Source organism: Acanthochromis polyacanthus, chromosome 12 (assembly GCF_021347895.1).
Source record: "Acanthochromis polyacanthus isolate Apoly-LR-REF ecotype Palm Island chromosome 12, KAUST_Apoly_ChrSc, whole genome shotgun sequence".
NCBI lineage: Eukaryota > Metazoa > Chordata > Actinopteri > Pomacentridae > Acanthochromis > Acanthochromis polyacanthus.
Window position 1 is genome coordinate 16,657,399 of NC_067124.1, and position 13,558 is coordinate 16,670,956.

General features: G+C 39.4%; 1 protein-coding gene across 1 annotated transcript in view; it reads right to left on the reverse strand.

Moving 5' to 3' along the window:
• cdkal1 (CDK5 regulatory subunit associated protein 1-like 1) overlaps window positions 1–13,224 on the reverse strand; it is a 280,453-nt gene extending 267,229 nt beyond the window's left edge. Inside the window, exons 1-3 of the mRNA XM_022193047.2 lie at window positions 13,097–13,224; window positions 11,214–11,374; window positions 9,504–9,616 (exon numbers count right to left, since the gene is read on the reverse strand). Coding sequence (XP_022048739.2) covers window positions 9,504–9,616; window positions 11,214–11,368 — 268 coding nt within the window. The 5' untranslated portion in view covers window positions 11,369–11,374; window positions 13,097–13,224. The remainder of the gene's footprint in view (window positions 1–9,503; window positions 9,617–11,213; window positions 11,375–13,096) is intronic.
• Window positions 13,225–13,558: the final 334 nt, after the last annotated feature.

Consider the following 13,558-nt stretch of genomic DNA (forward strand, 5'->3'; position numbering starts at 1 on the left):
AGCTAATCTGCAGTACTCCAATTGAGCATTATCTTCGAAAATGGCATTAGGTATCGGCAGACGCTAGAGTCAAATCAGATCAGGGGCAAAAAAACGAATTTGATCAGGAAATGTCTACCAGTAGCTGGAAAAACACTGCATGCTAGCAGCAGTTGTATTCCATTCCATTGTTTGTATTGCACACTCATGTTTGATTACAATTAATTTAAAACATTGTTGTATTTAGTAAGGTAGAAAATAAAATGACATTAGCTAACACTACCTGCAGCTTTTTCATGGGAATCAAAGAACATAATGTGAATATTTGCAAGTAAGCAATGTGATTAAAGCTCATGAGTAAACACAATTTCAGCCTGTACCACATATATTTTCTTTGGTGATGGTAGTGAAGAAGGCAACTCCCATGATGCCTCACTACTTCAAGCTCCGTCTTTTGTCATTGTTTCTATTGACTACTACAGACTGTACATTTGGCACCATTAAAAGAGCAAAAATTAAGAAACAACTACTGTTTCACAAACCTTTTAGCCACCAAACCTTCCCAGGAACACTCATATATGTATTCATGTTAATAGATATGAACTGGTGAGAGATGGTGAGTAGATGGTGGGGTACACTGAACCGTATCCACAGGTACGCTGTTTCCCACTGAGCAGCCCCAGTCGAGGCCTTGGGGGTTAAATGTCTTGTTAAATGGCACCTGATGCAACTTGCTGAATGGGAGGGACGCACGACTCCTGCGATTCCTGATGCAGTGCCAGCACAGTGGTCTGACATTTTAACTGCCACGCTTTTATTTTCTACAATTAGACGCCTTTGATGTCAGAATACATCATCTCCCTGCTTTGATTTAAGGCTGTGGACAGGAGCACAACCTGGCTTTACCCCTCATCCTCCTTCCAGACAACCTCCTTTGCTCTTCATTTTCCAGTCCCTCTCTTCTTCTGCTGTCCTCCTCCACCCCCACGCCTTCCCTTTGCTTCATCCCATTACTCACATCCCCTCCATGATATTCCCATTATATCCCTTCAGGGTATCCACAATCCCTGTGGAATGCAGCCGGTATTCCTGGGATAACGGGGTTCACTGGCTAGCAGGGTTCTGAAGGGAATAGGGAATATGCCTCCTTTCCTTTACAGGGAACAAGCAAAGGAAATTCCTTCCCAGCTTGTCCAATCATTTATCTCTTGCTCTCTTCATCAGAGCAATGAAAGTGCAAGTGAACAAATGACTGGATGGAGGGAACACTGGAGCGGCAACTCAGGCCTCCATTCTTCTTCCTCTGCTACCTTTGAGGTTTGAGAAACAAGGATGAGATATCACCGCCCTTTGGGGGATGAATTTGTTCTGTTTTTTTGTTATTTCTCAGAGGAGCAAGGAGTGGTCTCTCTTTCAGAATCTGTAATTTTCTTTTTCCTTAGGCCTAAATCTCACATATGGGAAGGAGCGAATAACACAAGGGGATCTCTGCATCCTTACAGAAAGGATTTGCAGGGAAGAATCATTATGTTTCTTGCAGTTCCTTAGCATCACTGGAAGGTATCAGCGGTGACATTTGAACAACAGATCATCTATTGACTTCATTTTGCCTTTTTGTGTAGTGAATCATGAGAGAACTTTGGCATAATGTCTGACTTGCTACGTGAAGAAACCTGAGATTACAAGTGTTGTATAAATAAAATTGAATTGAAATCATCTAAAAATGCCACCAATAAATCCCTCTAGCTGACACTGTGGATTTTAATTCCCATGACAATTTCTCGCTGCAGTGGTTCTTCTCATCAGGTCAGTTTGTGATGCTATCAGAATTCCTTTCCTCACAGTAATCAATGGATGCGACCGAGCAGTGATCCCTGCTTCCTTCTCCTCCTCTATCCGTCGATATCGCCAAGGGATTTTAAGGCAGGACTGGCCGGGGTCCCTAATCCCACAGCTTCTAACCGGTTACTGGGTGCTGCCGACACACGGGTCACCTTGTTGGATCACCAAAACACACATGTGCATGCACAAACACACGGCTCGGGATCAGTCTAATCTCCTGGTCTCTAAATGGTCACACCTGACTGCCTGGATTCATGGCTCTTTTTATAGGACTTCAGACAAATTCAAAACCTTGAAAACTGTGTGCAGGTCTGTGTGTCCACAGGAGATGTCAGAAAAAGCTAGGCCATTATCATTTCAGCAGTTTAGCTTTAGTAAGGTCACACAAACATCATGTAAAAATGTGCAATATTCAATTCAAGTGCACATGCAGCTATGGAAGGTCTAAAAATTTAAGGCCTTGTCTGAAATCATCCAGTCATTCCCAATCTATGTGTACTACAGAGTGAACTATAGAGGGAGTTTCTCTGCAAAACAAACACTTTCCGACTGTACGGGAGCCTCTGTGCTAACAGCTACATCACGATTGTCACTAAATTAAAACATATTAGATCAGTAACGGTTATGGTAGTGAAACGACCAGTATTTTTGCGATAAATTCATATTATCAAGCGGATTATCAAAAATTAATAGAGAAAAATAACTTTTTTTGTTTGTTTGTGTGATACATCACTCTGCTTCCACTAAACATATCAATGCAAATTATTTTCAATTTTAATATTTTTGCGCCGTAACTCATGGCTTTGTTTCATGCATGTTGTCTTTTCGAAAATGCTTCTAGGAAACATACATTCCTTAGAAAATGGAACTTAAGACTGTAAAATGTGTCTTAAAACAATAAAATACATCTTAATACAATTAGAAAACATCTTAAGATAAACTATCATCAAACTATCAAAACACAAAAAAATCTTCACACTATAAAATGTCTGTGCACTACCAAATATGTTTGACCCTATAAATTACATCTGAACACTACAAAAACATCTTAACAATGTAAAAAATGTGTCTTAACACCAAAAAATACATCTAAACAGTATAAAAAATGTCTGAACCCTATAAGGAAGTTTGAACACGATAAAATACGCCTAAACATCACAAAAAAAAACATCTTAACACGGTAAAACAAGTCTTAACATGTCTTATCACTGAAAAAAAAGTGTTAACACTAGAAAAATGCCTTAACACTGAAAAAAAACATCTTAACACTGCAAAATAAATCTCAACACTATTTAAAAAACATCTAAATGTGACATAATACCTCATAAGACTATAAAATACATCGTAATGGTATAACAGGGTTCCTGCAGAAATCAGCTAGTCAAATTTAATGTTTTTTAATGTCATACTGTAAAAAATTTTATGCTACAACTGGGAGCTCAATGGTAACTCAAGTTACACAGATTTATCTTTTTTTGTAAAAGATGATTTTTATATGAAAACTGTCCTTTTGTTTCACCATTTCTGAATCCGGAAACCACCCCTGACCACCAACGGGCTGTAGTCTTTCTCTGAAATCCACGTTTTCAAGCCATTTTTGTTGAAATTTGCATTTCTCCATTTCCCAACTATCCTCCACCTGATCCGGCCACTTTAAAAACATGCAGATTTTGGCAATTGTACCCGACCGGCCAGAGCAATTATTGCAATATTTCAGCATGTTTACGCAGATGCATATATCTGACGAATCGCAGTCTAGAATTATATACCCTCGATCTGCTCTCTTGTCCGTCTGCAGTTCTCCTTCAATGCAATGCATGATGGTACATATTGTTGGTTAGTGACTATCAGCTGTACTTTACTCTTCTTGATGCATTGTGGGATACTATGAGTGACTATATAAAGTGGAACAATGGTAACTTCATTGGATTTCAAAAAGGTGAACACCCTCTATAGTGAGCAAGGACTGATTTCAGACACAACCTCAGATTCCAGTTAGATTTTTTTTTGTGTATTTAAGTCGTTACATATTTTGCCAACTCCTATTTATTCTCTTCCCTGTGCAGTGCAGATTCTCTCCTGACACTGCTCATTGCTCAAACCTCTCTCCTCTCCATCTATCCATGTGTCTCTACTCCCTGTTTCTGCAGACTTGCCAGATTCCAGTTCATGTTCCCTGGCAGCGTTTTGCCCTCACTGTTCCTATTTCCAGCTTCACTTTGGCTAATTTTGGCTTCGAGTGCATCTCTGTCGGCTGCACTCTTCATCCCTCCTCTCTTCCCCTCGTCGCTTCATTCTTCCTCCCTCTAAAACCGGCAACTGTCTGATACTCAGCCGCAACGCAGTGCAGAGACGGCGAGTGTTTCTCAGACGTGCACCAGCCGATACGTCTAATCTTGCAGAATGATGACTGTCAGAAAGCGGTCTGTCTCTCGTGCACTTTCCCTGTACAACACCAATTCCCACCACGTCTGCGACTGTGTGCGAATGAAGCAAACGTGTGTGTGTGAGCGGCTGTGCGAGCCAAAGTGTGTGTGTATGCGAGAGGTGGAGTCAAACACGACATTGTAAGTTTTCATTGGGTACGGCATCGCGGCGTGTGATGTTGCGTGGGACCCAGTCGGCCAATCGGAGGATCCTGACACGCTCCGTTTTATGAATGAGACGGCATGTATGCGAGGTGCACACGCTCAGAGTGAGAATACTCTACAGTGATGTAATACAATCACACAGAGCTGCAGAAGCGCTTCAAACACCAACGTAGTCGGAGCTCAGTCAAAATGCTGTCTATTTGAAATATCACGCAGTAAAACAGCAAGATACATCTCTATTAAATCAAAAATGATGATATTCTTCGGCTGCCACTGAGCAAAAACACCGTGCTTCAGCTCATAAAGGCAAAATGAATTTAGTATAGATAGATTTAGCAGTTTTTTTTAAGTAAATGCTAAATTTAAAAGTACTTCCTTGTCTAAAACAGCACAATAAAATGACATTTGTGATACATTTTCTATCCACAGCAACACCTGCATGTCCTGCTGATCAATTAAGTCCTCATGTCGTTTTATCTAAACAGCTCACACCCTCTCTCTGAAAGCCATATCCTCCAACCGTCTGTGTCCAAACCAGGAACTGAGAACGCCTCATTTGGCTGACATTGTGTACCAGGGAGTAATTTTGCCTAACCGGTATGTAAAATCATAACTGAAGTGCTGTGTGCACGGCTGGCGACCAGAGAAGAGATTGGGAGGGGAGGAGACCAGCCAAAAACAATCAAAATATCCTGGTGTGACTTTCCATGAAGGGTGTGTGCGTGTGCGTGTGTGTGTGTGTGCATGTGTGAGAATACATGCCTTTCTATGAAGTCACTATCTGGCACATTGCTCTGCTGCTCAAATGCAGTTCATTAGGGGAGTGTGCAGGTAAACAGTGCCCCCTTTGGCTGGATGCAGGAACAGCAGCTCAGGACAAGTACAGACAGTAAAACAAGTGTTGAGACAATGAAAGCAGAGAAAATAACAGGTTTATACAAATGACGTAAATGACAATAACAGAAAAACACGAGTTAGAGGTTTAGGAGACATTTTCTCTTCAGACTGACCATTATGATTCAATATTTTAGATTGAAACGTAGTCAAACATAGTAAATGTTAAAAAATAAAATGACAGATTTTTACCTCTTCAGGTGGTAAGAAAGGAAAAAGTTGAATTTGAACTAAACATTTAACAAAAGAAGAGCTGTGAGTTTAATTGCTTTATGTGTGATGATTTTAAATATTATATAAATGATACTAATTGCAAATGCAGAATGAGGAATGGTCCCTCACATTTAAGCAAAGTTATAAAACACACCTTTCACACAATTTGTTAGATAAGCATAATGTCCTACAGGGTTAAATTATACTGATTCGTGTTAACTTTCTTTATTTTCCACCTCATATAACATCATGTGTAAAATTTAGGGATTAAAAGCTCCAGATTTTAAAACTATGAATGGGGACAGAGCATGTTTTTCAGAAGGATGACCTCATCCTGATATTGCAGAGATGCTTCCTTTCGACCAAAAAAAGCCTCCTCCGTGAGCCGAGGCTGCCATCTACGGGCCGACGGCAGAACTTCTACTACGCCTCACACCAGGTGATGTCATAGTTTGAGAAAGAAAGAGTTAGACATGAGGATGAAAGTGCGACTGGGGAGGGCAGCATGAGGATGAAAGTGCGACTGGGGAGGGCAGCAAGTGTGAAAGAGAGAAACCGGGATGAGAGAGAAGGTGATGTCATGTTTTCGAGCCGCAGAAGCCGTCTTTGTCCAGATTCTTTCGTTCAACTCTGCAGAGCGACACTGCGGATTTAACACGACGGAGGTAAGATATTCAAATGACGTGATTTTGCGCAGAAAATATTCTTTCTGGTCGACAACACTCGGGAGCACATTCCAAACCCTCTGGACAATTTTGTGCCATTCCAGACATCCAGACCACTGCATTGCACTTCAGAACGTTTAGAACAATCACCAGCTGTGTCAGGTGTAAACTCCCCTGATTTTGGCCATGACAGTCGATTTCTCCTTCTGAAACAATGAATTACCGCAAAGAAGGAGAGAGTGAGGTGGAAGATTCTGCAGGAAATAGAAGATACAAGCAAGCAAACAAGTGGAAAAGACAGATAAAAAAAAAAAGCAGATATGTAACAGGACAGAAATCAAACTCATCCTCTAGACACTGACCTTTAAAGTACTTTGTAAGAAGAAAGAAGCAGTAGGGCTGAAAACATTTATCGAAATATTATCAAAATGCATTATCCAAATCACAGGAGCTGCAGTTTGTTTTTTTTTTGATAAAATGCGGCAAAACGTACCATTACAAAGAAAGCATTGTGGTGCTGCAGAGATGTCGACAAATCAAATCCTCCAGACATAAAGAAACTAAAGCTTGTTTGGCATCATTTGTTTCAGTGTAAAAGAAATGTAAAACTCTCACTGAAATCATATTCTAGCGTGTGTTAAAATAATCACTTCATTTGCTTATCATTCAGGCCCATCAAGGTAACAACATGGAGGTAAAATCATATTAATATAGGTGATGAATGACAGAGAATTGCTCTTTTTGTAAGCCGTTATATGTAGAACTCGTTAACAAAACTTGTATGCATGTAGAGACACTGTTTCCATCAATATTTATACTCTATGATTTAAATCTTTGTGAAGAGTAATCCTGAAGCTCCGATATGACCAGATCTAGCAGTATGAGATCCTCCGTCTCTTTTCTAACCACCCCTGACACATAAATATTCCTGCTTTCCTCCCTGTGAACATCTCTTGAGCTCCTCAGCTGTCCCGACTCTGGATTTTCCACCAACTGTTCCAAGCAAAACCTGGTTCCCTGACAACTGAGTGAGTAATCCCACAGCTCTGTCCTCCTCACTCGTACGTGGAAGAAATATGCTTGAGAATGCGGTGTGTGGTTATAACGACCCTGTTTTAAGGTAAACGAGGTTATTCTGGTGCAGAGCGTTACGAAACTGCAGCTCCTCAGTGAGAGGAAACTAAACCTGGTGTTATTAGGACTGTAGAAACCCTTCTGTTATGTTTATGCCTGGTATCTAAGCTACTCTGGAGTTTTAAAACCCTAAACAGTGACTTTTGGAAACGCTGTTTGAGTTTGACAATTCCTGGGATGCATTTTAGTCTCGATGTGCAGAAACAGAGACTTTTGGAAACAGAAAACTCCCTGATTTGTCACGTTCTAGTACCATCTTCTGGATATAAAAAAGGACATATGTCTTGACTACTAAAAAGCTGGCCTGGGCGTATGATCATTTACTTTTAAAACGCTGCTTTAAAACAGAAATTTGTTCGCTCAGAACACACACACACACACACACACACACACACACACACACACACACACACACCAGGTGAACAAAGAGATATGAAAACATCAAACATGACTACAGCCTGTTGCAAATCCATGTAGTCATGCAAAATATATGCAAATAGCAACCGAAAGACATTAAAATAAGTTTCTTTTGCACCTTATGAGAATCTACACCCTCTTTAATTCTGTCATGTGACCACAAAGAATGATGTCAAACATCTCCAAACAGAAAACACTAACATGCTGTTGATTTCATATTGAATTGTGCAACTCTCTGCATTACAAGATAAATGGAAAGAGGAGTAAAATCTTCTTCTGCGAAGTTAAAAATCTAATCTAATTAAACAGCGGAACACTTTCTGGAAGCACTGTTTCCGTGTGGTCACTGCACAGTCCTGCTTTAACAAGTGGAGGAGACAGAAACGAACGTAATCCAGAGATTCCAAAAATCTAATATCAATAACAGCCAGATTTAACCTGATTACCCGAGACTGTATTACATTACACCCTCTCGCATCTATATCTGCTGAGGACCTTAAGACAACCAGGGAGGCAACGTGTGCTGTAATCACATTGGGAGACAGACAGATATTTCCCATGCAGAGGTCACAGTGGGAATGAAGACGACGCTCTGAATGCAAACAGCAGCTTCTTACTGCAGCCGTTCCACTAAATAACAGTCAAAGCAGATGTACGCTGGGGCAATTAGCAGACTAAATGTCAAGCCTTAGGAGATGCTAGAACACAGGACGTGAGTCGAGGGGCAGCTTAGAAACAACAAAGTGAAAACAGAGACGTGTTCCATCAGACAGCAGCTCCTGGGACGAGGAAAGAAAAAAAAACAGCAAAACAAAGAAAGGTGGAAAAGATAAAGAGATCAAAGGTCGAAAATACCACATGAGAGGGGGGAAAGAAAAACTGTTGGCCCATGTTCGGGAGCAAATCGCGCCTAGTGTGTGTGTTTGTGAGTGAGTGAGTGGGTACATCTGCATTTTTGAAGTGTGTGATTAATGTCCTTCTACGGCTGTGGAGACCCCATGGAGAGAGAAACGCCGCAGGGCTTAACTCTCTCTGCACAAACACACAACTGCAAAGAAGTGTGCTCACTGCACAACTAAGCACACACACAACCTGCACAAGAAGTACATTTTCTTTGTGACTAATTGTGGAAAACAGGAGGTCAAAACTACACACACACAAATCAGGAAATGTAGATTATCAGATTTAACTGCCAACTACAATCCAACATGTACATTTTGTGCACTCACGATGAATCCCTCTGGTAATCTACAGCACAATATGTCTGGCTTCAATGCAAAAGACATGCAAAACCAGTGATGAAAGGTACTATTCAGTATTGCAGAGTGTTTATTTAACGTGTAAAGGTGTTGTACATTTTTATCGTCACACTATTGTCACTTTAAAGCATCTAAACTAGAGGCTCAGATTAGATTAAATTAGATTCATCGTGGTCTAAATCCTAACATTAACCATTTTAAACACACACATCAACAGTAGATTTGTTGAAGGAAGTGCAAATGTGAAAAATCCCCCACAAGAGTAATGCCTAATGTCTATCTTACTTGCAAGCCAACACCGCCCCCTTGTGTTCAGTAATAATATTGACACCAGCTCTATGGCATCGAATATATCCAACTAATTATTACATATTTTTACCATTTCAGCTATGAATTCATGCAGCTAGCTTAAATCTATCAATCTAAAATTTAAACATTGTTCAAGCCAAGTGTTTTTCTACAAGTAATAGCATCTTATGAGTATTTCGGCCAACTAAACAGCCTCTCACCGGTCATTTTGTATCCACTGGCAGCGAGCTGTCCGGCCATGTACTCGCCATCTGAGTTGTTGTGACTGCAGCCCCACGTTTTCATCCAGATCTTTTGGGTTCCGGGGATCAAACTAAAAATTAACAATAAATACATCTGTTATATGACGTTTTGAAACGCTGAAATAGATATGTTAACCCAAATATTACATCATAAAACTCTCAAGTGGAACAGAACAGACTACATAGATGCTTTGACATCTAACCTGTTTAATGTAGGCTGTTTGCAAAATTATCAACCAAAAATATTTAAAATGAGTCTCTTTTGTGGTGCCTTTGTCAAGTTAAAGCCCAGAGGACAAATTACAAATCAATAGTAGATATATTTTTGGGATCATTTTCAGCTAGATAAGACATATAGAAGACAAAAGAATAAAAACAAGCAGCATTAGTGTGCCACATGTATGTTAATTTATATTACCTATGTGATTTATTGAAAAGCTTGAAACTAAACACACTAAAAGCAGCTGCTATCTGCTTTAGGTAGAGTAATTACTGTTAGGTTTACCATTACACACTGTACTGTAACAACAGCACAATACTCTTACATTCTACAGTCATGTACAGCAATGTAAAGAAAACTATGAAAGAAAGAAAGAAAGAAAGAAAGAAAGAAGCCTGTCACACGATAAAACCACTTATTTAAATCTATAAAACTATCACCACGAACTCCAGATGAGGTGCCAGAAATTAGAGCCTCCATAGGAAGTGATGGGGGAACCTGTCCAATTTAAATCTTGAATATCTGTGGTCTGGTTTTCTCTTCACTATTAAGGTCTGTGGTGTCCTCATGCCAAGATCTATCAACTATCTACAGCCTTTAGTAAAAACATTGTGGATATCTATGAGTCTGGGAAGGAATTCAAAAAAATAAAATGAATATAAATCAGTACACTGTAGGGAATATCTACAAGTGGTATATCTACAAGAGCGTAAACTGGTCCAAGATTTTTCAGCTCAGTCCAAGAGTAAACCACAAAATGCAAAGAGAAGACATCAAAAAAACCTAAAATGTCACTTCAGAACCTGCAGGTAGCTCTTGCAACTGTTAGTATCAAATCTACAGTTAGGAAGAAATGGCACAAATATGACCTGCATGGGCATGTGAGGTAAAAGAAACCTTCACTGTCCAGAAAGCACATTATAACAAAACTACACTTTGGAACAATAATGACAATTATTATTACTATTCTAGTATGGACAGACCGATCTAAGACAGAGTTGTTTTGCAGCTTGTAGCCACTGATTCAATGATGAATTCCACAAATATCAGAGAGTGTTTGAAGATAATGTGAGGCTATCTGTCTGGAAGTTAAAGTGCAGAATTGAACCTTTGATCAGAATAATGATGAACCAAGGAATGGCTCAAAATAAGAAATGAGGGATTGTGAAATGGTCGAGTCAAACCTCGATCTGAGTTCCATTGAAATGTTGTGGGCGGGTTTGAAACTGGCATGTAAGCAAGAAAAAAGTCTGGCAACTCAAGGACTTTAGCATGAAAGAGTTGACATTATTCTTGAATAAATTATTTTAAAAAACCTAATTACCCTTCAAGTATACCACCTTTTCTGTAGGCTGCAGGTTTCAAAGAGAATCAAATCATTGCTTGTCCATAAACAACAGCAGTTTTCATGGGATGTAATTCTGTTTTCTCTTCAACATTTGACAGACCTGTCAGCGTGGAGCTCCTCGTTGTTCACCTCTTTCTTCCTCCTGGACCTTGGTATGATGGATTTTCTAGCAGATTGTCTCTCATGAGGTGTTGGGTCGCTGGAAGACACCATGTCCTCGATGTCATCGATCAGAGAGTCACAGGCGGACGGCATGATGGGCTAAAAATCAGACAGAGCTGCTCAATACATGTACTCTGGACTCTCTTATGTAGTTCAGACATGTAAGTAGTCCAGACCATGATTATCAAAAATGAAGTCTGAAAATGGGCTTAGGACCACATAAAGCAAAAACAAGTAGATAAAAAGCTGTCTTAAGTACATTTTGACTTTCTGGCTAAATAGAAAGGTATGATGTATTCACTGAATTTCTGAAGGGATGCAAGAATATGAAGTTCAAATGACACATAATACTGCCATAACTTTACTTCTTGTGTAACAAATATTACACTGGTCAACTGTCCTGCAAATATCCATCCATTCATCCATCCATTCTCTATACACCGCTTTATCCTCACTAGGGTCGGGGGGTGCTGGAGCCTATCCCAGCTGACTCGGGCGAAGGCAGGGGACACCCTGGACAGGTCGCCAGTCTGTCACAGGGCTACATATACAGACAAACAATCACACTCACATTCACACCTACGGGCAATTTAGAGTAACCAATTAACCTCAGCATATTTTTGGACGCCGGAGTACCCAGAGAAAACCCACGCATGCACAGGGAGAACATGCAAACTCCATGCAGAAAGATCCCAGGCCCACCCCAGGATTTGAATTTGAACAAATTTATGTTTTATATATTTATCTTTATTGGATTGTTGTCATGACTTTGGGTTAATTGTGACAGTAAACTTGGATTCTGAACCATTAGTTGGACATTTTTCAAGGTCTTTTTTTTATGTTTGCAGAAATTTTATTCCCTGATGAATTAATAAAATAATCTTTAATACATGAATCATAAAATAAAAATTCTGTAAATTGCAGATCTAAAAAAAATGTTTGGCTACTGGTCACGAAAACTTATTCTGTGACGCAGCAGCAGAAGTGGACTCTTGCTGTGGTTTTAGACATTTGGACAAAACCTCTCCTTCTTCAGCAACTTTTATGTTTTTATTATTACAAGGTTTAATTCCATCTAGATATCTGTTACTATAAAATCACCAATTTTGTATGGAGTGTTGTGTTAAATTATTATGAAGACTTTTTTTCTTAAACCTGAGATGTTGACAACATGCATAATTTAAATGACCAATAAACAGGCCCAGATTTCAGTGGTGGACACAGGGAACACGAGTCCATCAGTATTTAGAACACACACATCCGTCCTGTCAATAAAAACAACAAAGTAGCCTGAATTTTTTACTTGAATGTCTTAACCCATAAATTCATGCAGGAAGGTCAAACACTGGTGCATAAATATTCACCAGAATATAGGAAATAAAGTATTTGATGCTCAAATTTTCATGACCTGAGGCAAAACACAGGTGTAATTGCATTATCTGTACTGCTATCTATGAGCATCATAACAAGCTATAGAATCAGAGACAGCAGCTGTGATCGTGCAAATTAAATGTGCGTCAAACCTAAAGTTATGTAAACTGCGTTTAAGTTAGATTATTAGCTCATGTTTTCTTATTATCACATGACTTTTGCCAACAACCTGCACACTGCCGGTTAATTAACATTAACGTCTCCTGCGTCAAATGAAAAGACACGTGTAAAAACGTTTTATTTACTCGATATTTAGGAGCATTCTGTTTGTTTTGCTGGTAACATGAGCAAGCTAGCTGTTAGCTTGGTTAGCCTCTTTAGCTAGCTACAACCCACGTGTCTCTTATTCTGAACAAATAGACCGACTAAGATTCATTATGAGTCTCTTACCTGAGTTGAAGTGTGGTTATTATTCCAGAAAAGTCTCAATTCCGATGACACGATGCTTTAAAAGTGCCAAAAAAAGATTATTTCTAGCAGCAACACAGTTGTGACAACTCTTAGGATGCCATACTATATGCAAGTACGGAAGCTGAGGAGGGACAAAGCGGACAGGTGCGGATTTTGCACTTTTTTGGTACACACACACACACACACACACACACACACACACACACACACACACATATATATATATATATATATATATATATATATATATATATATATATATATATATATATACACACACACACACACTGCTCAAAAAAAATAAAGGAACACTTTTTAATCTAAGTATTGCATCAAATCAGTGAAACGTGTAGGATACTGATCTGGTCAAGTAAGTAACTGAGGGGCTTTTTAGTCAGTTTCAGCTGCTTTGGTGTTCATAAAATTAACAACAGATGCACT